The sequence below is a fragment of the Pelodiscus sinensis genome, chromosome 22, assembly GCF_052426305.1.
Source record: "Pelodiscus sinensis isolate ZL-2025 chromosome 22, ASM5242630v1, whole genome shotgun sequence".
Taxonomy (NCBI): Eukaryota; Metazoa; Chordata; order Testudines; family Trionychidae; genus Pelodiscus; species Pelodiscus sinensis.
The window spans coordinates 8883764-8906634 of record NC_143073.1 but is presented as its reverse complement, the minus strand read 5'-3'; the positions used below and the strand labels follow the sequence as shown (position 1 = coordinate 8906634).

General features: G+C 53.6%; 1 protein-coding gene across 1 annotated transcript; it reads right to left on the bottom strand.

Moving 5' to 3' along the window:
• Positions 1-2458: 2458 nt before the first annotated feature.
• On the bottom strand, positions 2459-20729 carry LOC102463951 (ras-related protein Rab-11A-like). Its single transcript, XM_006113901.5, has 5 exons — positions 20518-20729; positions 6619-6814; positions 5220-5413; positions 4541-4621; positions 2459-4037 (listed from the first exon to the last, which is right to left on the bottom strand). Exons 1-5 carry the CDS (start codon positions 20555-20557, stop codon positions 3898-3900), a joined length of 651 nt encoding a protein of 216 aa, XP_006113963.1. The 5' UTR covers positions 20558-20729; the 3' UTR covers positions 2459-3897.
• Between the last annotated feature and the right edge of the window lie 2142 nt (positions 20730-22871).

Below are 22871 nucleotides of genomic sequence, written 5' to 3'. Positions count from 1 at the left end.
TGTGTCTAGATTGGCAAATGCCTTTGTGCAAAAGATTTGCTTTTGTGCAAAAGCATCCGTGGCCAGTCTAGATGCGATTTTGCACAAGAAAGCCCTGATCACCATTTTAGCCATCAGGGCTTTTTTGCGCAAAACAGTTCTTCCCTGTCTACACTGGCCCTCTTGCACAAGTATTCTTGTGCAACACTTGCGCAAAAGGGCTTTTTCCCGTACGGGAGCATGAAAGCATTTGTGCAAGCAGCACTGATTTTGTACATTACAAAGTCAGTGCTCTTGCGCAAATTCAAGTGGCCAGTATAGACAGCTGGCAAGTGTTTGCGCAAAAGCACCTGCTTTTGCGCAAAATCTTGCTAGTCTAGACGCACCCTCTCTGATCAGTCTCTTATTGCTAACATACCTATAGAAGCCTCTTATTACCCTTCACGTTCCTTGCTAGCTGCAATTCCAGTTGCGCTTTCGCCTTCCTGATAACTCCCCTGCATTCTCCAGCAATATAGTTATACTCCTCCCTAATCATCTGCCCAAGTTTCCACTTCTTGTAAGCTTCCTTTTTGTGTTTAAGCTCACCAAAGATTTCCACGGTCAGCCAATCTGGTCACCTACCATATTTGCTTTTCTTACTGCTCATCGGGATGGTTTCTTCCTGTGCCTTTAATAAGGCTTCTTTAAAGTACAGTACTGTCACTCTCCTGGACTCCTTTCCCCTTCACGTTAGCATCCCAGGGAATCCTGCCCATCAGTTCTCTGAGGGAGTCAAAGTCCGCTCTTCTGAAGTCCAGGGTGTGTATTTGCCTGGTGGTAGCTTTGAGGTGCTCTCTCTAAACTCTGTGAGGCTGGACTATCAGCAAGAGAACCTGGGACAAGCAGGGGTAAGACACGTGTACACTTTTCCAGTGGGAAACTGACCAGCCACTCTGCCCCTCAGCGCTGCCTCCAGATCCGCACGGACCACGGGGCCTGGCCACTTTTCCATGGAGTGGGACACATCTCGCCCCTGCTCCAGCCCCTTGCAGTCAGAATGAGTCACCAGCCACAGTGCATTGGAATCGCATCACCTCCTCCTCGTCCCCACCCGGGCAGGCGAAGCCATTAGGGACTCGGATGACATCACCGCTTGGCGCTGAGTCACGGTGCAGGCAGATGGTGGCAAGGGGGGCCGGGAATAGCACTTGGCTGCTCCCTCAGTGTGATCAATGCAGGCCGAGCAATCACAGCTATGTAGCAGGCGGCCCGAAGTGCGACTGTCTCTCCCACACGCCGCTTGGAGCATTATTTGTGTGTGTGGGCTCTGGGCAGAGCTATGCTAGTGAAATATCCTGCCTAGAGTCAGTCATCCTCAGCAGGCAGGGCCCCACTGTGCTCTGCAAACACCACACGGGCGTGGCTCATCCACCAGGGAGTCAACTCAGGGGCTAAAAGCAGGAGAGGAAGAACCACCACTCTGAAGTGGGAGTTGGAACGGCGGCTCCCTAGGGTTTAGCCCAGCATGGGGGGGAAGCCTGAAACGCACACTCTCTTGTGGGTTACAATTGCTCCATCTGGCACTGAAATGCAGCCACTTCTAGGGCGGAGCATGATCGCTGTTTGAGGACAGCCAGTCACATTGCACTGGGCGTGTTTTGCCTGATGCTGAAATGTAGCCACCTCTAGGGCGGAACGCACCAGATATTTAAAAAAAAAAAACCCTCAGCACTCAGCAGTGCTCAGAGGTGAACAACAATCAGGAGTCAACTTCTCCATGGCTTTAAGTGAGCGCCGCGAAGGCAGCTTTGCCACGGTCAACCAGCTGAGCCTCACTAATACAGCCCCTTGTCAGTAAGCCAGGGTAGGTGGGGCATTCACCAGAACACTGATTTTCCTGGACCTCACAGCTCTGGAGTCTGGACTAGTTTGGAGCAAGCCCTAGGTACCCATAATAGATGGGTGTTTAAATCCACCTGTTGAATAAAAAGGCACCCACTCCCCCCCCCCCTCCCCCGCACCCAAAACCCAGCAAGTAGCACCACCTAGCGGCCACAAGGGCATACAGCAATTTGGTATTTCCCCTTCAAGCTCCCTTAGCAGTTGCTGGGGTGACAAGTGACAGGTGTTCAGGGCCCTTAGCACACTGCCCCTGCTGCTGTCCAAGAAGCACTGGGTGGGGTCTGCCGGCCACTCCATAGTTGCCCAGTTGGCATCCTTCCCCGCCACCATGTTCCAGTCGAAATAGGAACCTTAACGCTTCCTCCAAATCATCAATGCTGGGGAGACCATGCCGTGGCGTGCTGGGTCTTTCCCCTCACTCCAGAAAGCACTGGCCACTCAATGGAGATGTCCACATGGAGGATAACAGCCTACTACTGCTGCCCCTTAGCGTTGTCTCTCTGAGCTGGAGAGGCTCTTGGCTTTCCATGCTGCGGGTCCCAGAGGTCAGACCCCTCCCCCCCGCCCCGTGACAGAGGGAGAGAAGAGGCAGGGCCAGATGTTAGATATTTTATTTAAACATTTCTTCACACACATTCCACAGCAACCAAGTAGAGAGCAGACCTTTAAGGGCTCCATATTTACACAGCTTGGGGGAGGTTCAGAGTCACACACAATCCAACCATAGCAGGCAAAGGAGGGGAAGAAGCCACCACCAGTCTCCTCTCCTCCTTGCCTATCAGCAGTGGTCACCCAAGCAGAGAGGTTGTGAGGGTGGAAAGTGCATCAACTTCTTCCCGTCTTGAGTCCAGGGCTCTGCCAGGGACTGCAAAGATCAGCACCGGCTCCCAACTCCAGGCAGGAAACAGCCTCGGCTCTGGGGGTGGAGTGGGGGGGTGGGGAGGGCTGGGCTCTCAGGATGGGCGGGCGTCACCGTGCAGCCTCAGCGCTGGGTGAAACCCGCAGGAGTCAATCCCGCTCTAGACATGGTCGGAGGTGGGTGCCCGAAACGGAAACAAATCGCGAGTCACTGGATTCCGACCCCCCTGGATCCCGAGTTAATGCCGCTGGGGTAGCCTGACTCAGGCAGGACCAAACAACCACCTGGCAATCGGGGCTGGGCTTCCAGGGAGAGGGATGGGGCGCAGCCCCGGGGCTTTCAGCAGAGTCACTGCGGAGGAAGAGGGGTGTAACTGCATGCTGGTTCTGGCCCACCTCGGTGCAGACAGAAGAGCTTGGTGATCCGCAATAGTCTCTCCCCAGTGAACCAACCAGACCTGTCTAGCAAGCCTGCCCGGTAGCTGGCAGGACCCCTTGTGCATGTTAGAGCTGCGGAGAAGCCACCCAGCGTTCCTGGGAACTGGGCCGCTCTGGGTGGATCAAGAGAACGCCGCTCACGGTACGGTCCTCCAGGGCCAGACGTGAGCCCGAGGAGAACGGACCCCAGCCCAATGGCCAGGCAACCCCCACGCCGAACCTGCCTCCTCCCATCATAGCATCGTTAATAGCCAGGACCCGGCTTGGCTATCGTATCAGAACTTGCCCATGACTTGGATTGATTCATGCAGGATCCAAGTTTTCCGGGGCGGAGGGGAGTGGCCAGAGGGCGCAGCTAGAACTAGAGAGCGGCGAGATGTCACAACTCTGGGCCAAAGGGGAAGACCCGACAATGCATCGTCCCCCATTAGCGTAGGCCCTATAATAAACATAAGTCCAACAGTGCATGGGAAGGAAGGGATACCAGAGGGCACGATGACCTTGGAGACGTAACACCATTTCCCCAAGGAGGCGGCCGTGGCCCACTTATGTTTATATAGGACCTACATTAAGTACAAAAGCCCAGAGCGATGGGAGGGAACAAGAGAAAAGGAAACTACAGGGTGTTATGCAACACGTGCTCAGGCACTGCCCTCTCCCCAGGAAGTGACCGCAAGGGTGGCGGGGGGAGGGAGACAATGGCTGGGGTTCAGTTGCCCCTGGAGTCTCCCGTCAGGCTCAGATGTTCTGGCAGCAGGGCGTCTGTTTCCCCTCCTGGTGAGTGGGCAGGACTTTGATGGGATCAATGACTGTGCTGGATCCAAATTCCGGCTCCTGCTGCCCGGTTATCTGCCTCTGTGACACGATGCGGTGGATTTCTGCAGGTGGGAGACAGCACAGTCCAGGTTGTGAGAGGGAGGTTGTGTGTGTGTGTGTGTGTGTGTGTGTGTGTGTGTGTGTGTGTCCCTCTCCAGCTCCCCTCCCCGACACACACACACACACACACACACACACACACAAAAAACGGGCCACACATCCTTCTCCATCTCCCCCCCCCCCCCCGACACACACAGTATGGGCCGCACATCCCTCTCCAGCTCCCCCTTCCCTCCCCCACACAGTATGGGCCGCACATCCCTCTCCAGCTCCCCCTTCCCCCCCACCCCCACACAGTATGGGCCGCACATCCCTCTCCAGCTCCCCCTGTCCCCCCCACACAGTATGGGCCGCACATCCCTCTCTAGCTCCCCCCCCCCCCCCAGTATGGGCCGCACATCCCTCTCTATCCCCCCCCCCCCCACACACAGTATGGGCCACAGTCCATTCCCAGCCTCCTCCTCTTTCCCCCCCTCCCAAAGCAAGGCAGCTGTGGGCCCCCTACCTGCCAGGATGCTGTGGAAGGCCGTTTCCACGTTGGTGGAGTCCAGGGCAGATGTCTCAATGAAGGACAGGCCATTCTTCTCTGCAGGGACAGGGCGTTTAGACAGACTGATGGACACAGATCTTCTCCTGAGATCTTTTGCACATTTGCCTCTACCCACGTAGGAGCAGCCCTGCCCCCCTCATCGGGGCCCCTCCAGACACGACCCCGCTCTCCCCAAGGAGCAGGGCTGCCCGTGCAGACACAGGGGCGGGGGGGCGGGAAAGTCTCTAGGGCACAGTATGGCATGAAAAGCCACACCCTGGCCAGGTTGTGTTCCCCTCCACAACACGGGGGCTTCTTGGTGCATCAGGGCAGGAGCGGGGGATGGGAAATGCCACCCTCCCCACCCCACAGCCCCACACACCCAGCCGCCTAGGGAGCGGAGAGAGACTCTCCGTCACTGGCGAGGGCCTATGACACACGGTTCTGCAGTGCCAGTGCCAAGCAGAAGAGGGCTGTGCGCGCTCATGCACACTCACAAACCAGCCTAATTTAGCCCTCCCCACGGAGCCCCAGGCCGGTCCAGCTCTGGGCTCCATCCAGTGGGTCAAGCAAAGAGAAACAGAAGATGGGGGAGAGGGGCAGCTTTGGAGCTGGTCTCCCTCCAGCCTCGGGAACGGGGCCACCAGGCCAGTACCTGCAAAGCTCTTGGCCTCATCGGTGGGCACGGCGCGGAGGTGCCGCAAGTCGCTTTTGTTGCCCACCAGCATGATGACGATGTTGGCGTCGGCGTGATCCTGCAGCTCCTTCAGCCAGCGCTCAGCGTTCTCGTAGGTCAGGTACTTGGCGATGTCGTACACCACGAGGGCTCCCACCGCACCCCGGTAATACCTGGGGGGGGGGCAGTGGAGTCACAGGCTGGCCCTGGGGCAGGACGGGGGCGCAGGAAAGGGGCAGGTCAAGGTGGGTCCCACTCAGAGCAGCCCACACAGGGGCTCGTTATAGCTTCATAGACAGAGGGAGCAAGGGGGAGGGGTGGGGAGTCAGGACTCCTGGGTTCGACTCTCAGCTCTAGGGAAGGGAGTGATACCTAGTGGGGAGAGCCCAGGGGGTCTGGGAAGGTCTCTACTCTCAGCTCTGGGGAAGGGAGTGGTACCTAGTGGGGAGAGCCCAGGGGGACTGGGAAGGTCTCTACTCTCAGCTCTGGGGAAGGGAGTGGTACCTAGTGGGGAGAGCCCAGGGGGACTGGGAAGGTCTCTACTCTCAGCTCTGGGGAAGGGAGTGGTACCTAGTGGGGAGAGCCCAGGGGGACTGGGAAGGGCTCTACTCTCAGCTCTGGGGAAGGGAGTGGTACCTAGTGGGGAGAGCCCAGGGGGACTGGGAAGGGCTCTACTCCCAGATGTGCCTCAACTGACATACTAAGTCAATAGAACAGTTGTGCCTCAGTTTCCCTCCCCCCGTTTAGCGCTCTCATTCCCGAGGACATAGATTAGCTTGTGTTTAAGTGTGTATGGGGGGGCGGGGCTTGATAGGAGGACAAAGTCATGGGAAAAACAACCCACGGCCTCTTGAGAAAAATCCCAGACATCTGATGAAAGTCTTGCTGCAAAGTCAGGAACATCCAAGGCCAGCGACAGGGCCAGGTTCCTGCTCTGGATATTGCATCTGTCCTCCGTTAGCCAGCATAACTCACTGCCACAAGATACCAGAGGCCTTATAGCAGGCTGGTATATCCCTTTAAGGGCCAGCCCTGTTCAATTAGCGCACACAGCCACCAGGGAAGGGAGCAAGTGATTACACAATGCCAGTTGAGCCGCTCAGTTGTGGAGGCGGCTGCAGAAAAGAGACGAGCTCCTGGAGCAGTGGGATTGAAAAGGGGAGGGGGTCTATTTCACACGGAAAGCCAAGGGGAGGACTGGGGTCTGTGGCCCATGATTGACCAATCTCCAAGGCAGCATCATGGACTATCTGCACCTTCACTCCAATCCAGCCTGTTAGTGTGGGCTGTTAGACACTGGGCTCCACCCCAGACACGGCTGCATTCGGAAGGGACACACAATGCAATCCGGGCTCTAGGGTGAAATGCTGCTACTCACGCCGAGGTGATGGCACGGTAACGCTCTTGGCCTGCCGTGTCCCAGATCTGAGCCTTCACGGTCTTGCTGTCCACCTGGATGCTCCGGGTGGCAAACTCCACCCCGATGGTGCTCTTGCTCTCCAGGTTGAACTCATTGCGGGTGAAGCGCGAGAGGAGGTTGCTCTTCCCCACTCCAGAGTCCCCGATCAGCACCACTGAGAGGCACAAAGCGCAGGGTTAATATCATCCAGGGCACCTGCCGGGCAAGAGCTGAAGATTGCATGGGCTGATGCAGAACAAGTCTTGTCCCCGTTCTGCTGCTGGGGGAAACTGAGGCACGGAGCAGCGATTTGGAGCACACTCTCAGGGCCTAGCATACTCTGGCATGGCCCTGGAGCCGTGATGCCAATGCAAACCCTTCCTGGAGGTTTTGCACCAATGCAAACAGTAGCTAGCAACAGCTTTGCCCATCTACACTGGCGGCTCCAGCCAGGGCTCACGGGAGCACAAAAATCAGATTCGCGCCAGGCAGCAGGGCCTGCTCCAATTTGTGCTAGGAGCTGCCCCCCAGAGCTACCCAGTAGCGTAAAGCCACGGTCCCCCATGTCCGCAGGCAGACCCTGGATCTCCCCCCAACGTGCCCCCGTTTGCTGCTGCTTCTGACAAGAGCCCATGGCCGGGATGAAGGGGGAAGGGATCATTTCAGCAGCTGGGTTGCAAGGGATGGTAACAAGGGATTGTCTAATATTAGCAGCTGGGAGTGAAAGTCACTTACCTTTCTTACAGGTACTGTCATGTGGCACCCTCCTGGCAGGGGTGGGGTGGGGGGGAGCTCAAGGCAGGGGGATGCAATAGGATATGACAATGCTGGTGAGAAATTTAAGTGTGAGGTGGAGTGGGGGGGAGCTCTGGACCAGAGGAGGAGATGTGTGTGCGTGGCGGGGGGGGGGGGGGAAGGAGCAGGAGTCTGGGGAGGAGTTGGGGGGTGAGGAGGAGTTCAGGACAGGCGACTGGAGATGGGGGGGTGTAGGATTCAGAGTTGGGGTGCAGGAGGCTCAGGGAAGGGGCTGGGCATGGGTGCAGGAGTGAGTGCGAGGGGGGGGGCAAGGGCACCATTTCAGGAGGGTGGGGGAGCTGCTGCTGCACATACCAGGTCCCTGGTGCTTTGATTCTCCTTCCTGGGACTGTCAGGGAGTGGGGGCAGTTCTGGACCAGAGAGGTGCCCCCCCAGCCAACCCCTTTCACCTGCCTGCTGGAAGCCCCGGGAACCCAGCTGGGAGTGGTTGTCCCACTCATGGCAGCAAAGTGCCCCAGGCGGACGGCTTTTTACCGGAGTGCCGTACCGGCTTCTTTTCACCCCTGAAGCAGAGGCAGGGACTTGGTGAGACAAGGGGCCCTCCCAATGCATTCTCAAAGGGACACTCCCCCCCAGTCTGAAACAGCCCTGGGCAGGACAGAACTACAGCACTAACCAAAGTGAGGTCGCCCTTTGACTCCTACTTCGGTCATTAGTTCTGTCCTAGCCACGTGACACCTTTACATTATGTAGACACAACAAATCCTGCACTTTGGCTGGGGATTAGACTATCAGTGTTTCTCAAGGACTGGCCCACAGACCGGCTGCAGTTAACTCCGCTGAGAAAGGCCGTGGTGACCCCATGAAGTGCCTTCCAGGAGTCTATTGCAACGTGATCACAGAACTGAGAAACGGCCTCTGTTCTTGGATATTGGAACCAAACAGCTTGACGGCTGCTTAAAAACCACTGCAGACAATCAGCAGGCTTTAAAGCAGGAAAATCCCTGCCAGAGTTGGAGAGATTCCCAAGGTTTCATTTTTCTGCCTCCTTGTCTCCTAATAAGACCCAAAGCAAGAAGCTGGTGCCAGATGCAATTTTTGAGCCGGGGGTTGGGTTGGATGGCATCTGATGGAGAGCTATAAGCAGCAAGAGAAAAGAACATCTTGAGGTTAAGGCACTGGGTTGGGAATCAGGAGATGTGGATGCCATTCCTACCTCTGCCACTGACTCCCTGTATGACCTTAGGTGTGTCACCTGGTCTCTGCAGTTGTTAAAGGACACAGGGTCAGGTTCTGATTTATACTGCAACGCAGTGTGAAGGGGTCTTATAGCAACTCTGAGCCACTACCATCTGTTCAGTGTCCTGCATGGAATGAGTTTGCTGGGCCTCAGTTCTTTGCAAACAAGTGTCAGAAACTGCTACTGTCAATGGTACACACAATCTCTGCCCTGAAGAGTGTACAATAAACTGACAAGACAGATAGGGAAATTGAGGCACAGAGTAGAACAGGGACTTTTCCAAATGGCAGAGCCTGGACTAGAACTCATGTCCCCAGAATCCTAGCTAGTAGGCCACACTGCCTCAAGTACAAAAGTGCCTTTTGCTAGAGAGGATACTGGCTTACTACCACGGCCAGCTAATGGAGTTGCTCCTTTATCTAAATGCACAGAGAGGTGGCTGATCTGGATGCTGAGTGTACAGGGTGTGGGTTATAAAATGCATGTCCCGACAGTCCCAGCATAACACTGTGCCTGGAGAGCCTGGGCATTCCAGTGCCCCGTTAAACAACAAGCAGTTCTCTCTCTGTGGTTTCCATATCTAGTTTCTTCAGTTTATGACTCAGCAGAGAGAGATTTTTCCAACCGCCGGCTCTGCAACCCCAGCTTGGGAGCAGAGACACACAACCGCTCTGTCCTGTCTCTCCCCTAAACCAGTGCTCAAGGCAAGAGCGGGTTGCGCGTGTGCACACGGGTGCAATTAAACAGAAAGGGGGTGAATTCCACACTGGCCAAAGGGAATGACTGTTCTCCACACAGAGTTCTGGACAGGGTTAAGACAGGATTAGATGTTTCTGTGGTGCAATAGTCGGGACGATCCCGAGTTAGGCGACTGGAAGCTTTGGAAAGGGTAGGCACCTGGAAATTAAGAGTCATGTTCTAGTCTAGCAAATGGGGGCTATCCCCAGAAGACAAATACAGGAAATTCATGCACGTCTGTCTGGAGTAGCTAGTAACTGGCCCCAGAATAATCAGACTCCCATTATCTGAGCACCTCACAGTCTCTAATGTATTTCTCCTCACAACCTCCTTGTGAGGCCGGGGAATTATTCCCACTGTCCAGAGGAGGAAACTGAGGCACCGAACAACTAAGTGATGTGCCCAGAGCCACACGACTGCAGCAAGGCAGGGAATGGACTGCTGGTCTCCTAAGTCCCAGGCTCACGCCCTAACCATTGCGCCACCCTTCCTCACTCAGCTAATCCACTTTCAGTTACTACATTCCCCAAAAAAAACCTTTCACGCTCCCTTTGATCCCAAGATAAGCGGTTGCGCGTTTGCCGAGTCAGCCGACCAGACTCCAAGTCACAGGGAATGGCGAGAACGTTTCCTAAAAAGAACTTTTTCTGACTAAAATCTCTTTTTAAATAAGCCCCCGATGGCCAAGTAGCACAGGGCCGGGGCACGGGGATAGGAGCAAACAGCAGCAACCCAGGAAGCCTAGTGTAGTGTGAAATGAGTCGCTGTTATTAGCAAGGTTGCTGGTAGCTTGGAACCCGGAGGGGCTGGGATTTGGAAATCCAGAGTCAAAAGTCGCCTCTTGTTGCATGAGGCCAGGAAGGTGGCTGATTTCCTGGCGTATCAGGCCTGGGAATGATACCTGGCCAGCATGGTACGACAGCATCAGGCAAAGGGTGGCCAAAATTAGGACACAAGGCCTGATTCTTATATGCGGTAAGGCCTCTTTGCACGGTTCTGGCACTACCAAGAGGCTGGAGAGCGAGGGTGTGTTACATGGGGGGGGCCTTTTGCATCTCTGGCAGCATAAAGGGACTTTAAAGTAAGCATCAGAACACTAGTTATCGCTGCCGCGCTCTCATCCCGCACAGTTACAACCCTGGCCTGCAAAGGGCTGTACAAAGGATGGCCATATCGCTATCCCCATTGGACAGATGAGGAAACCAAGGCACAGAAGGGGGCTGCGACTTGCCCATGATCACTCAGAGGGAGAATTAGGATGATAAGCCATTATCTTCTGAATCCCAGCCCTGTTTTGTATCTACTAGACCATGCTGACACCCTTACAGAGAATAAGGAGTCATTGGAATCTTTCACATGGCCTAATGTACATGTTACGCCAGCAGACCCTGATTATCTGGGGGTGGAATTGAACCCGTGATCTCTGGAGTTTAGTGCATGAGCCTCTACCCTATGAGTTAAAAGCCAGCTGACTGGTAGCTGCGGGTGTAGAGTAGACTCATTATTCTCTCTCTCTCTGTAACTGCTCTAGACGCTACTAGAGGGGTCAGTGCAGGTGTGTGGGTTACCTACTGACCACTGGACTGGCATTCAGAAGTTCTTTAATTTCATTCCCAGCTCTGCCACCAGCTTGCTGGGTGCCCTTGGTCAAGTCCTTTTCTCCTGCAGCTCAGAATAGCGGTGCCTGGGGAATTGATTTCCCAGCTGGCAAAAAATGTCGAGACTTTAAAAATGGCAGAAACGTTCGAGGCAAAATGATATTCCAAACACAATATTGTTTCGGGGCAATTGCACTGCACTAAAGGCAAAATATTCTCTCTTGATTGCGACCCTTCATACTAAAAAGGGACAAAAATACGTGTCAAATTGAAAAGTGGCGTTTGAAATGACCAGTCAAAACCTGCCCCACTGACAGCACGACATTTTAGACATTTTCCACATGCCTTTGTTTAAACAAAATTGACCCGATCTTGCCCAAAATGGCCTGGTTTTGTTGAAACAGCATTTTCCAAAGGAAAACTGCTGTGAGGAAAGTTTTCCAATGAGCTGCATCCAGGAAGTGACTGAACCAGTACACTGCAGAAAGGAAGACACTACAGGAATAAACTGATTCTGCAAAACCTCCCAGGCCTCTCTGGGATTGCTAGTCCACATTCATCAACAGGAACTTACCACTTCCCCTTGCTTAACGGCTGGGTTTCCTGGTACGGCTGGGGTAACAGGTGATGCTGCAAAAGGAAGCATAACCCATTCTCCTCATGCTACGGGGGTCAAGCTGAGGAATGGAAAGGTGTTATCAGACTATCAGAGCCCCCCCTTGTGCTTAGAGTTGCCAAATGGTTTAACAAAAAATACCAAATCCCCCCCAAAAAAAACACCGGGAAAAAATTCTATTGAGAAAAAAAAGGGGGGGGGGGACCAAAGTTGTTGAGGGAAAAAAAAAAGGGGGTGCTGCGCCTTTAAATGGCCCTGTGCGCCTCACTCCTCTGCCTCCACCAGACACGGCAGGGGAAAATTGTCCCCGCCGGGCATCCATCCGAGGGAAACCGGAAATACTGGACATTTTGCATGTCCGGCATTTTCTGGATTTTTTTTTTTTTTACTGGACGGGGGACCCAAATAACAGACAGTCCAGGTGAAAACTGGACACCTGGCAACCCTAGTTGTGCTGAGCACTGTACATCCCCCCACTAACAGAGTCCCTGCCTCTAAGTCTAGAGTTCACAGTTTAAATCAGGGTCTCAAACTCATGAGGCCATCTACAGTTCCACAATCCAGCCTGCACGCGGCTGCCAGCACAGGAGTCCCTGCAGCCCTGGGGTGGGTGTGTCTGTACCTTTCCCCCAAGCCCAGCCCCCCATCTGCTCCCGACACGCCTCTTCCTGCTCCTGCTTTACCCTCTCTCCTCCTCTCCATTGCACACCTTCCCTCAAGCCCCCTCCCCCAGGGACACAGACTTGGGCATTAGCCGGGGGTCTGCACAGGACTGGCAGCTGGGGTCCCCCTCCCCCCTCCCATGACTGCGGCAACAGGAACCACGGGGGAACGGAACAACGCAGCGGCTTCGACTCTCAGGCCGGCCCTGTCACTCCACTTCCCCCCAAGGTGTCCTATGGATGGGACAGCTCTGCACACTCCTCCCCGGGACACTGAGCAAGCAGCCAGAAGCTGCTCTAGCCCCACCGTGCTGGCAGCGGAGGTTCCTGGGGGGAAGTAAATTGCCTGGGGGGCGGCAGGCAGGGCTGGGAGATGCATGGACGGGGGGAATGTAGAGACCCCGGCCCCACCTGGAGCCCTGCCAGAAGGAGGTGCCTTCTGGCCTGCTAGGAGGACTGGCATTGGTCCTAAGGTAAATTGAGGACAATGTAGCACTTTAAAGACTAACAAGATGGTTTATTAGATGATGAGCTTTCGTGGGCCAGACCCACTTCCCGGGTCTGGCCCACGAAAGCTCATCATCTAATAAACCATCTTGTTAGTCTTTAAAGTGCTACATTGTCCTGCATTTTGCTTCAACTACCCCAGACTAACACGGCTACATTTCTATCACTAAGGTAAATTGAGTTTGAGATCCCCGGTTTAAATCCACAAAACAAAGGGTGGGAGAGGAAACGGAGGCACGGTCAGGGAACATGATTTGCCTGATGTCCTCCAGTGGCTCCGTGGCAGAGCCAGGGATGTAATTCTCTCCTCCAGTCTCTGAGGCTAAGTCTACATGTACGGCAGCGTGTAGCGTAATACACGTGTAACTACACGCCGCAGGAAAAGGCTCTGGCAGTGGGACACGACGCTGCTAACAGCAGCGCCAACACAGAAGACGCTGTTTGGCTGGATGCAGAGCTGGGTAGGATGTATACCCTTGGGGTTCAGATTTGGGGGGCACCCTAGTGTACGCACTCAAGCGGTACCTCAGTGTCTCCATAGCTATCTATACCCCTGCTAGCCAGGCCTGCGTCTGTACTCGACATGTCCCTGTAAGTGTACACGTGCCCTTGCTCACACAGGACATGGGATCAAGTCAGTTTTCCAATGAATTAGATCATCTGTGTCTCCTCCCACATGAACTCTGATCTTAGGCAGCGGGTTTCAAACTGTTTTTCTCTCATGACCCAGCTGAGAAAAAGGTTGATGCTGCGACCCAACAGAATTTGCCTTGAGTGTGGGCCCCGGGTGGGGCTGAGGATGGGAGCTTTGGGGAGCTCCAGTTTGAGGGGGGGCAGGGCTGGGGCAGGAGGGGCTTATGTTGAGCGGCTTCTGGTCAGCGGGGGGGAGAGGGGAGCTAAGGCAGCTTCCTGCCTCTCCTGGCACCACAGACCATGCTGTCCCCAGAAGCAGCCAGCAGCAGATTCCCAGCAAACGGGAGTGCAGAGCTAGTGCTCAGGGCAGGGGCAGTGCATGGAGCCCTGTGCACTCTCCTCCTCACATCTAGGAGCTGGGCCTGCTGCCCAGGGCCACCCAGAGGATTCAGGGGGCCTGGGGCAAAGCAATTTCGGGGGGCCCTTCCTGGCTCTCCCTGTCTCAGACCTCAGACATTCTTGTGGGGGCCCCTGCGGGGCCTGGGGCAAATTGCCCCCCCCCCAGTGGCCCTGCTTCTGCCGGCTGCTTCTGGGGCGCAGCACAGTCTGTGGTGCCAGGATAGGCAGGAAGCTGCCTTAGCTCCCGCCCCCACTGATCACCTGATCCCCCTGCAACAACGAGACCCAATGCCCGACATTCCGCCACCCAGTCCTGGGGCGCAATCCGTCATTTGAAACCCACTGATCTAAGGTGCTTCTGCGGTTCCCGTCCCCATAGCTCAGGGCTCCCCGCCACCCCTCTCCCAGCCAACTTCCCCATGTTTGTCCCCTCTGCTCTGCCTGCGGCTACATGAGCTACCTGCAGCCAGGTGAGGCCAGGGAAGAGGCCTTGTACAGGAGCTGAGCCAGGTACAGGTTCTGTATCACTTCTAGGCATTGTACTGGTATTACCACATTAGTTTAAAAATCTATACCCCCCCATCCAGTCCAGTTATACCAAGACACGGGCACTGTGTGTGGATCAGGCTGGAGTGGAACGAAGAATTCAGGCCACCAGTTTTGCACCTTTGGAGATGTTGTGGGCAGAGAGCATCTTACAACTGCAGGAGATTCAACACCCCTGGGGAGTTGGACTGGTTTTGCAGGGGGGTAAACTGAGGCACGGATGCCACTTGCCCAATGTCACGCAGCAAGTCAGTGGCAGAGCTGGGAGGAGAATCCAGGAGGCCTGTGGTCTCACTGCTAGAGGCCCCTCTGGTGCGTGGCTGCCGTAGCAGAGGAGACAGGAGCATAGGCAGGATATATAGAGAGAAGCTACTGAAAGGGGAGTGTGAGTGGTATTTAACAGAATATGGCTGCAAGAGTAGAGCACTAAGGCAAGCTAGCCTATCGCCCCCAGAGATCAGCTGTGAGCACTGGCCTGGGAGCCAGGAGCGTGTAATCCCAGCACTGACACCCACATGCCTGCAAGATTTTGGCCTCTGTTTTCCCATTGGTGAAACAGGGACAGCGATTTGGACCCCCGACACGACACAGATTTAATTAATATTTGCACATCAGAAAGGCTGATGTCAGTGCTGTAAGTCAGCTCACAACAAATGCAGCGATCTATACGGGAAGGAACTGAAAACAGCTTTTAAGTCACCTAGGAACTATGACAACCACCAAGCTGTTCAAATGGCCATTTGGAACTTTACAGCAATGGGGGAATAGACCCAAATCCCCTTGCACCTAAATCTAGGCCCTCTTGTCCGAGTCAGAGAGTTGCCACTAGGTGTTAGCAGTCTAGGGTATATGACACACAGCACAGCAGCTCTGATTCCATCCAACAGGAAGACCACTCCACAGTGCGCATGAAAGCACTGCAAAGCAGACTATATATGGAACAGGCCCAGGGTTTAGGGAAAGCGTCCTGGCCTTGAAAATCATCATAGGTTCAACTTCCATTTGATTCCTTTTAAAAAGGGATAACAATTCTCTGGCTGGTGCTTGCAAGAGATCAGAACAGTCCCTTCTGGCCTTAACACCTGTGCCATCCGTTTCAAATAAATTCTATTCTGCAGCCACCTTGCAAACATGCATGACAAAGCTATGCAGCAAAGGATTCACCCTGCCTTAACAGTCTCCCTGCAATGCCTTTTGCATTGAATAGCATGCATCCTTCAAAGCCTCGGTCGCAGGGACTGGGCGTATCCTGGAGAGTCGCCTGCCAGTGCCGGAGATAATAACCGATACAACCTTGGCCTACAGAAGCATTGAGGAAGAAATGGGGACTGAGGAGGGTTTGACCAAAGACAGGGAGGAGTTGAAATTTAAGGGCCTAATTTTTATTTCCACCGTGGCCCGTGCTACTGTGCAAAGTGAATGGTTACTATAACTTACAGCCCTCTGCATGGCCACAGAACTAGGACCCTACTAGATCAGACCAATAGTCCGTCCAGGCCAGTATCCTATGTCCAACAGTGACCAGCACTAGAGCTTCAGGGGAAGAACAGAACAGGGCAATTTTGTTGAGACCACCCCACTCTTCCACACTCAGCTTCTGGCTGACAGCGGTTTTGTGTGGCCGGGAGCATAAGGCGGCTAATTTCTTATTGATTTATCTAGTTATTTTTTTAAATCCATTTATGCTTGTAGGCATCACAATATCATATGGCAAGGAGTTCCTCAGGTTAGAATAATAGAATACTAGAACTGGAAAAGACCACGAGAGGTCATCAAGTCCAGTCCCCTACCCTCACAGCAGGACCAAGCACCATCTATCATCCCTGATAGATGTCTGTCCCACCTGCTCTTAAATATCTCCAGTGATGGAGATTCCACAACCTCACTAGGCAATTTATTCCAGTGTTTCACCACACTGACAGTTAGGAAGTTTTTCTCAATGTCCAACCTAAACCTCCCTTGCTGCAATTTAAGCTCATTGCTTCTTGCCTAATCATCAGAATTTAAGGAGAATAATTTTTCTCCCTCCTCCTGGTAACACCTTTTTAGCTACTTGAAAGCTGCTCTCATGTCCTCTCTCTGTCTTCTCTTTTCTAGACTAAACAAGTCCAGTTCTTTCAATCTTCCCTCACAGGTCATGTTTTCTAGACCTTTAATCATGGCTAATCGTGTGTGATGTGAAAAAAATCACTTCCTCTTGTTTGTATTACACCTGCTGCCTGTTCATTTCATCAGGTGAGCCCTGCTTTTTGTATGCAGGGGGGGAGTAGCAACACTTCTCTGTTCACTTTTTCCACACCATTCATGATTGAGGGGTCTTCGCATGAGTGAAAATCTGGCCAATATCTACTTAACCGGCCTTCTTTCCAGGGCCTCATGGGAAATTAATTTGTTTCGATGAAAAGCTGCCATCCCTTGGGGGGAATGGGCCTGATTCTGATCTCATAGACCCTGATTTTAAGGGGCTGCAACTCTCCTGACAGCCATGGCCTGATGTTTCCTGACTGGGTAGCAACCTATGTGGAACTTAGCTGGAGGAGCACAGGTTGCAGAAGGGAAGAGTTTGGAGGAGGCACCTGGTCAGTTTGTGTCCACATGGCTAGAATACCAGCTGGAACCTTGCATGAACTGGTCTCTCCTTATCATGAGTGGAAGGAGCAGGAGGCAGGGGAAGGCAACACCTTCCCAAACTGCCCGGCTGGTCCCACCCACACTCTGCCCTCAGCCGCCCAGGGCTGTCTGGGCTTCACAATAGAGATTTAGGGCCTTATTTATATACTCAGGTCCTATTTACAATCCTCCAGCAGCATAGAGGAGCTTTCAAGAGAGTGACAAGGACAGTTGTACATCAAAGCCCTTAAAGGGGAAGGATGTCCTAGTGGTTAGGGTGCTAGCCAGGACTTTAAAGATCTGGGCTCAATTTCCTGCTCTTCCACCGACTCTGCAGCTGACCTTGGGCAAATCATTTAGCCTCTTGGTGCTTGTTCCCCCATTGTACAATAGGGGTAGCAGCTGGCCTTGCCTCATAGAGGAGTTATTAGGATAAATACTTTGAAGAGGTGAGATTTTTTTTCAGCAATACAGGGGTAGCACCAGTGACGTATCTTAGCACCTCAGGGGTGAAAAGGAGAATCAGGCTTCAGACCTGGCCTATTCCCAAGCTTCCCCAGGCTTGATCTAAAGCTAGGTTTCTTATTTTTAAAGTCAACCAGCAAACCCCTGCCCTCCCCCGGGCGTATCGCAGTTTAGCTCAAGTCGAATTCTTACCTATGAAACAATCAAAAAGTCCATCTGACTACAGCTGACTCCCACCGCAACTGCCAGACTATTGAACCTACAGGAGTTCTTGCTCGATGGGAAGCAGTGACAGAAATGGGGTACCCCTGTTCTTTCACTAGCTACTGGGAAGACGTTTAAGTTCCCCGGATTCATACGTTTCAGGTCCTGCAAATAACCAAGGGTTTTCAGTTCCCGATGTGCACCTGCACGTGCACGAGAGCTGTGAAATGGTAGAATGAAGTGAAAACAAGCTGTGGAAGAGGCTCTTTGCTTGAAAGCACCAATTCTCTATCACCCGCTGTCTTATTTAAACTACAGTTTGAACCTCCCTAGTCCGGCACCCTCGAGACCAGACCGGTGACAAACCAGAGGATTTGTTGATCCACAGTAGCACAATACTGCTCACGGGGCTCATAGAAGTCATGTAGGGTAAGTTAGAGCTAAACAACAGCACAGAACCCTGAAAGCCAGGACTGGTGGCTTAAACAAACTTTATGGGATCATGGGAAACTTGTCCGCACCCATGATAAGCGGACAGCTGGCTAACTAAAATCAGGCCAGACCACAGATGTTGCCAGACCAGAGAGAGCCAGTCTAGAGAGGTTCAACCTGTATTGCAAAATGCTACCATACTGGACTGGTCGCATTTTGCCACCGTGTAAAGTGACTCCCTGAGAAAGTGCAGGACAAGACATCCTGGTCTCACGCCTTTATGTCAGTTTCCCCATTGCTCATCAGGGCACTTCCCAAGAGACAGGCGTGCCCGGGCGGTGAGCTGGGAGAGGTGCAGAGCGGTTGTTGGTTTTATAGGAAACCACCTCAAAGCTACAAGCAGCTCGAAGCATGGTGGCCTTTTGGAGAAGTGCTTGGAAAGGGAAGGTGACTCAACGGGATGACTTTGTGCAGCCTGGGCTTGATTCATTCATGGATAGATGATATCTTGCCAGTCCAGCCTCTTCTTGCTCCCAATCCCTTCTGTGTCGTAATTAAGCTGAGGCCAGTGGTAGCTCCATGGTTGCTCAACAGCCCCCTGCCAGACACTCATAACATCCTGCCAACAACAGGGATAGAACCCAGATCCTCAAGCACAGGAGCTGGTTACCTGACCTACAGGAGAATCCTTATCAAATGGCAGCAGTAAATGGGCTATGACACACAGAGGAGCAGTGCTGGTTTTATCCAGCAGAGGGCAGTGGCAGTATCATGCCAATAGGTTGAAAGTCGGTGTACGAAGCATTTTAAGTCTCTGTAGCCTTTGCTGGAACTTAAAAATAGGAGGAGAGCAAGTATGTTTTGTGGCTGGAGGCACACACAACTGACAGCAGCTTGCATTTTCCTAGGTCTCACAAAGCACTTTACAAATATTATCACATTAACCTTTGCATTCCCCGTGGGAGGCCAACATTATTCCCATTGCACACAAAGGGAAACTGAGGCACAGAGCATAGCTGGGAGTTGCCCCAAGTCACCCAGGGACTACAGCTGGGAGGGGTGGTAGAACCCAGCAGTCCTGACTCACAGCCCTGGGTGCCAGCCACAAGCCCTTCCCTTTCCCAACTGTAACAGAGAGTATGACATCGCTTGTTTCAGTATTACTCTAACGACAGCAGCATCACCTTTGTGCTTTGTGCTTGGGGTCTGTTTTCCCCTAGGAGAGGCTGCCAGGCTGTGGGCAGGGCCCATGGTGCCGGGGCAGGCGATGGGCACCGCTCACATACCAGGGCTGCATGGTGCAGAAGGGGAGTTATGCTGGTAGAACTGGGAGGCTGCATTGAGCGGGCGGGCCCAGCCAGGGTTCTTCCATTTATCCCAGCCCAGCTGGGGCATCCCCCACTGGTTTTCCCTCAGCCCTTTCCATCACATGCACTCGCAGTCCTCACTCCACACCCCGGCCAGCAACCAGCGCTGGCTAGTCAGTCCGGCTAGAGCCAGAGAGAGCCACAGAGGCTGTCAGTGTCTAGCAGCCTCCATAAAGTAACCCCCCCACTCCGGTAGGACAGTCTCAGGGCCAGGGTGCATCTTTCCATTATATATTTGCACAGCACCCAGTGTAACCCACACATCTGCTGGGTGTGGTGTGCTGTCCAATCTAATGGTACTGAGACCAATTACAGAGAGAAGATGAGTCTACTCTACGGCCTTAGCCAAGAGCCAGCTGGCTTTTAGCTCATGCAATAGTAGAGGCACAGGCACTAAGCTCCAGAGGTCCCGGGTTCGGTTCCACCCATCATCGGTGTCACACTAGCACATCCTGATCAGGCTGCTAGGCAGCGTTCCCTGTGTAAGCTGAGTGCTTGGGCAGCCACCCAGGAGAGATTCAGATACTGATTAGCAGAGTGCCGCAGCCGGCAGCAGGTGTTTCTACTGGGGGTGCACATGTCTCAGCGCATGCAACAAAATGTATTCTGTTCACAAACGGAAAAAGTTAGAGGGTTCTATCCCATTACAGCCATAGTCATACAGTTGAGGGGGATTCCCCTCTTCCCCGATTCTGGGTTCAGAGCAACCCACTCAGGCAACTTTTTCAAAGTGGGATCATTTGTGATTATTAGTCACATTGCAGTACTGCTGGGAAGCCCCAATCTTGGCCCGAGATCCCCTGGCGCTAGGTGCTGTACAAACACAGGCGCAAATGACACCCCCTGCCCTGGCGAGCTTGCAATGAAAGCATGGGCCATGGAAGGGGGATAGGGAAGAGAGAGCAAGATCAGCCAGATCCAAACCGTCAAGATAACTGGGCCACAGGGCCCTGGTTCCGGGCCCTGGTTCCGGGCCATCTCCGGAGGAAGGGCAAAGCAGCCGATACTGATAAAACTCACCTCCCAGCCCGGGCTGGGCAGGTGCCTCCCAGGGAAGGAAGCAGGGAAGCCCGGTGGCAAAGGAAGTCCCAGGAGGAAAAGTTACCTTTGAAGAGGTAATCGTATTCATCGTCCTTGCCACGCATCCTGCTGCCCGCTCCCCAGGTGAGGCGTCCTCCGGGTGCACCCCTGTCCTCTGTTCCCTGAGCCACTAGCAGGGCTGATCTCAGCACTCTGGGATTTCCTGGGCTTGGCCAGAAACACCCCCTCTCTCCTTGTAGTAGGCCTCATCAAACCTTCCCTGCACACCGATTGGCCTGTTGCTCTCCTCTTCTCCTGCTGACTGGCTGGCCGGGCTGTCCCTCAGTGGCCAGGCCGGTAGGGTGCTCACCTGGCTCAGGTATGAGAGGTGGGGCTTGCATGAATAGTTTTTAAAGGAGCCATGACTCTTTTCCCTCCCACGTTCTGGGAAGTGATGGGATGGAGAAGGGTCAGGAGGCAGATGAAGGGGAGGGTGTGAGCAGAGAAAATGGCTCCCTCCCCCAGCTGGCAACCTCTTTGAGGGATAACTTGTAAAACCTGTCACATTTCTTTAACTCTGTCTTGAATACACAGTGGGGGAGATGAGGAGAGGGAGTTAATTTGCAGGATTTTGTGTGACTGTGTTAATGAAATAATCTGACTGGTGTGTGTGGTGTGGGTGTCTGTATTTGTGCATGGGTGGAGTGCACTGCTGGTCTGTGTCTCATAGACCCTTTACTGCTAGCATCCGGGGGATTATCCCCTGACTTAGGTGGCAGTAAGAGGGTCTTTGTTCTAGCTGTGATGAGCAGCAAAGTTCAGCAAGCCCTCCCAAAGCACATATTTATGCTCAGACACATGCATGCCCACTCTCTTACTTGCACACTAATTTGACATTCGTGTATGCACATTTATGTGAATGCACACCTATATTACACATTCATGAATGGACTCATAGGGTCAGAAGTGACCACAAGGGTCATCTAGTCTAAGAGGTGACTGGTGCTTGTGGAGAGAGGGGGTGCAGGGAGGGCCACCCAGAGGGATGGGAAGGCATGTGGGGGCACCCCTTTAGTAATTACAATGTTGTTAGGGGCTTAGGAGGACAGTGCACCTCCTAAATGCTACCAGAAGTCACTTATGCATCTAACCCTTTGACAAGAAGCAGGATTTGTGCGTTCACTTGCACACTCATGCTCAATGTTTGCTCACATGTGTGAATGCACATGAACTCACTTTGCACACTCACGTGCAGGCACACTTGTGCTCACTTGCACTCCTGTCGATTCACCCTCACACGTGCACTAATGTGCATGGACACATTTGTGCATGCTCACATTCTCACATTCACATGTGTGCGTGCTTTATCATACTTGTGTAAATGCACACACGGTTACCCATGTGCATTAATGCTTGTGCGCAGATACACAGACACACCCATCCCTGCACACACACCTATATGGCTCTCACCCACACATCAAAGCTTTGATTTAGCACCAAAACGTCAACACAAAACTGGACTGAGTCAAGCCCCTGGGCTTGCAATGGCTCAATCCCCAAGCTGTAGCTTGGGAAACAAGGCCCCAGCTTTTGGCTTCCACAGCCTGGCAGCTAAACTGACCGGACTTTCAGGTTGATGGCTCATCAGCAGCCTCTAAGGCTGGTGTCATCAGATCAGAGAACATCCTTGCAGCTCTCGGGAGGGGCTGATTGACATGACTGCTCCCCGGAAGGGGGGGTCTTATGCAGTGAACTGTGATACCAGCTCTGGCTTCCCCCTGCACCCTGGCCACCCAGCCCCTGCCAGGGAGGCAGTATCAGCCCAACCCAATCAAGATACGTCCCCCCCATTCTTTAGTGTAACCAGCCCCTCTTGGGCCACCGGCAGGATTTGAACTGAGGACTTTTCAGAGCTCAAAACACGGAGCAGCAGCCAACCCACAAATCTCTTCCATGGATCAGACACTAGAAGTCGACAAGGAGACACACTCTGAGCTAGGACAGACTTTGGGTACTTAAATAGTGTAGGACCCAGTTAGTGTAGGACCCAACACTGTAGCCAGCGTTCTGGGGGAACACCCTTACCTTTCTGTGACTCTGACCAGCAGGCGTTGACGTCCCGTGACATGATGAACAGACATTGCAGGCTCTTCGGACCAGCTGGCTCTGTACCCCCTGCACCCCTTTTTTTCCTCCCCAGGCGTGGGGAAGGGGAGGGGACGATGCTGTTTTCTCAGCTCTTGGGAAAGCTAGCCAGCCCCATGGCCTGAGCTTCACTGCTGGGGTTCCCAGGAGAGGGGTGCTCCGTGCTGGAATGGTCCTGCTTCCCTGCATGGCCTGGCAGGGCGGCAGAACACTCTGCAGACAGGAGTTAATGACATTTCTTGGTGCGCCAGAGAAGGGATTTCCGGGGGGCTCTGTGGAGCAGGGGTGGGCAAC

Bases quoted from the DNA above. Each gene is read 5' to 3' on its own strand.
- LOC102463951 (XM_006113901.5), bottom strand. From the start codon at position 20,557: ATGCGTGGCAAGGACGATGAATACGATTACCTCTTCAAAG. The intron at 6,815-20,517 runs GTAACTTTTCCT...TGTGCCTCTCAG, and splicing joins ATACGATTACCTCTTCAAAG to TGGTGCTGATCGGGGACTCT. The intron at 5,414-6,618 runs GTGAGTAGCAGC...CCCCCCCCCCAG, and splicing joins TACCGTGCCATCACCTCGGC to GTATTACCGGGGTGCGGTGG.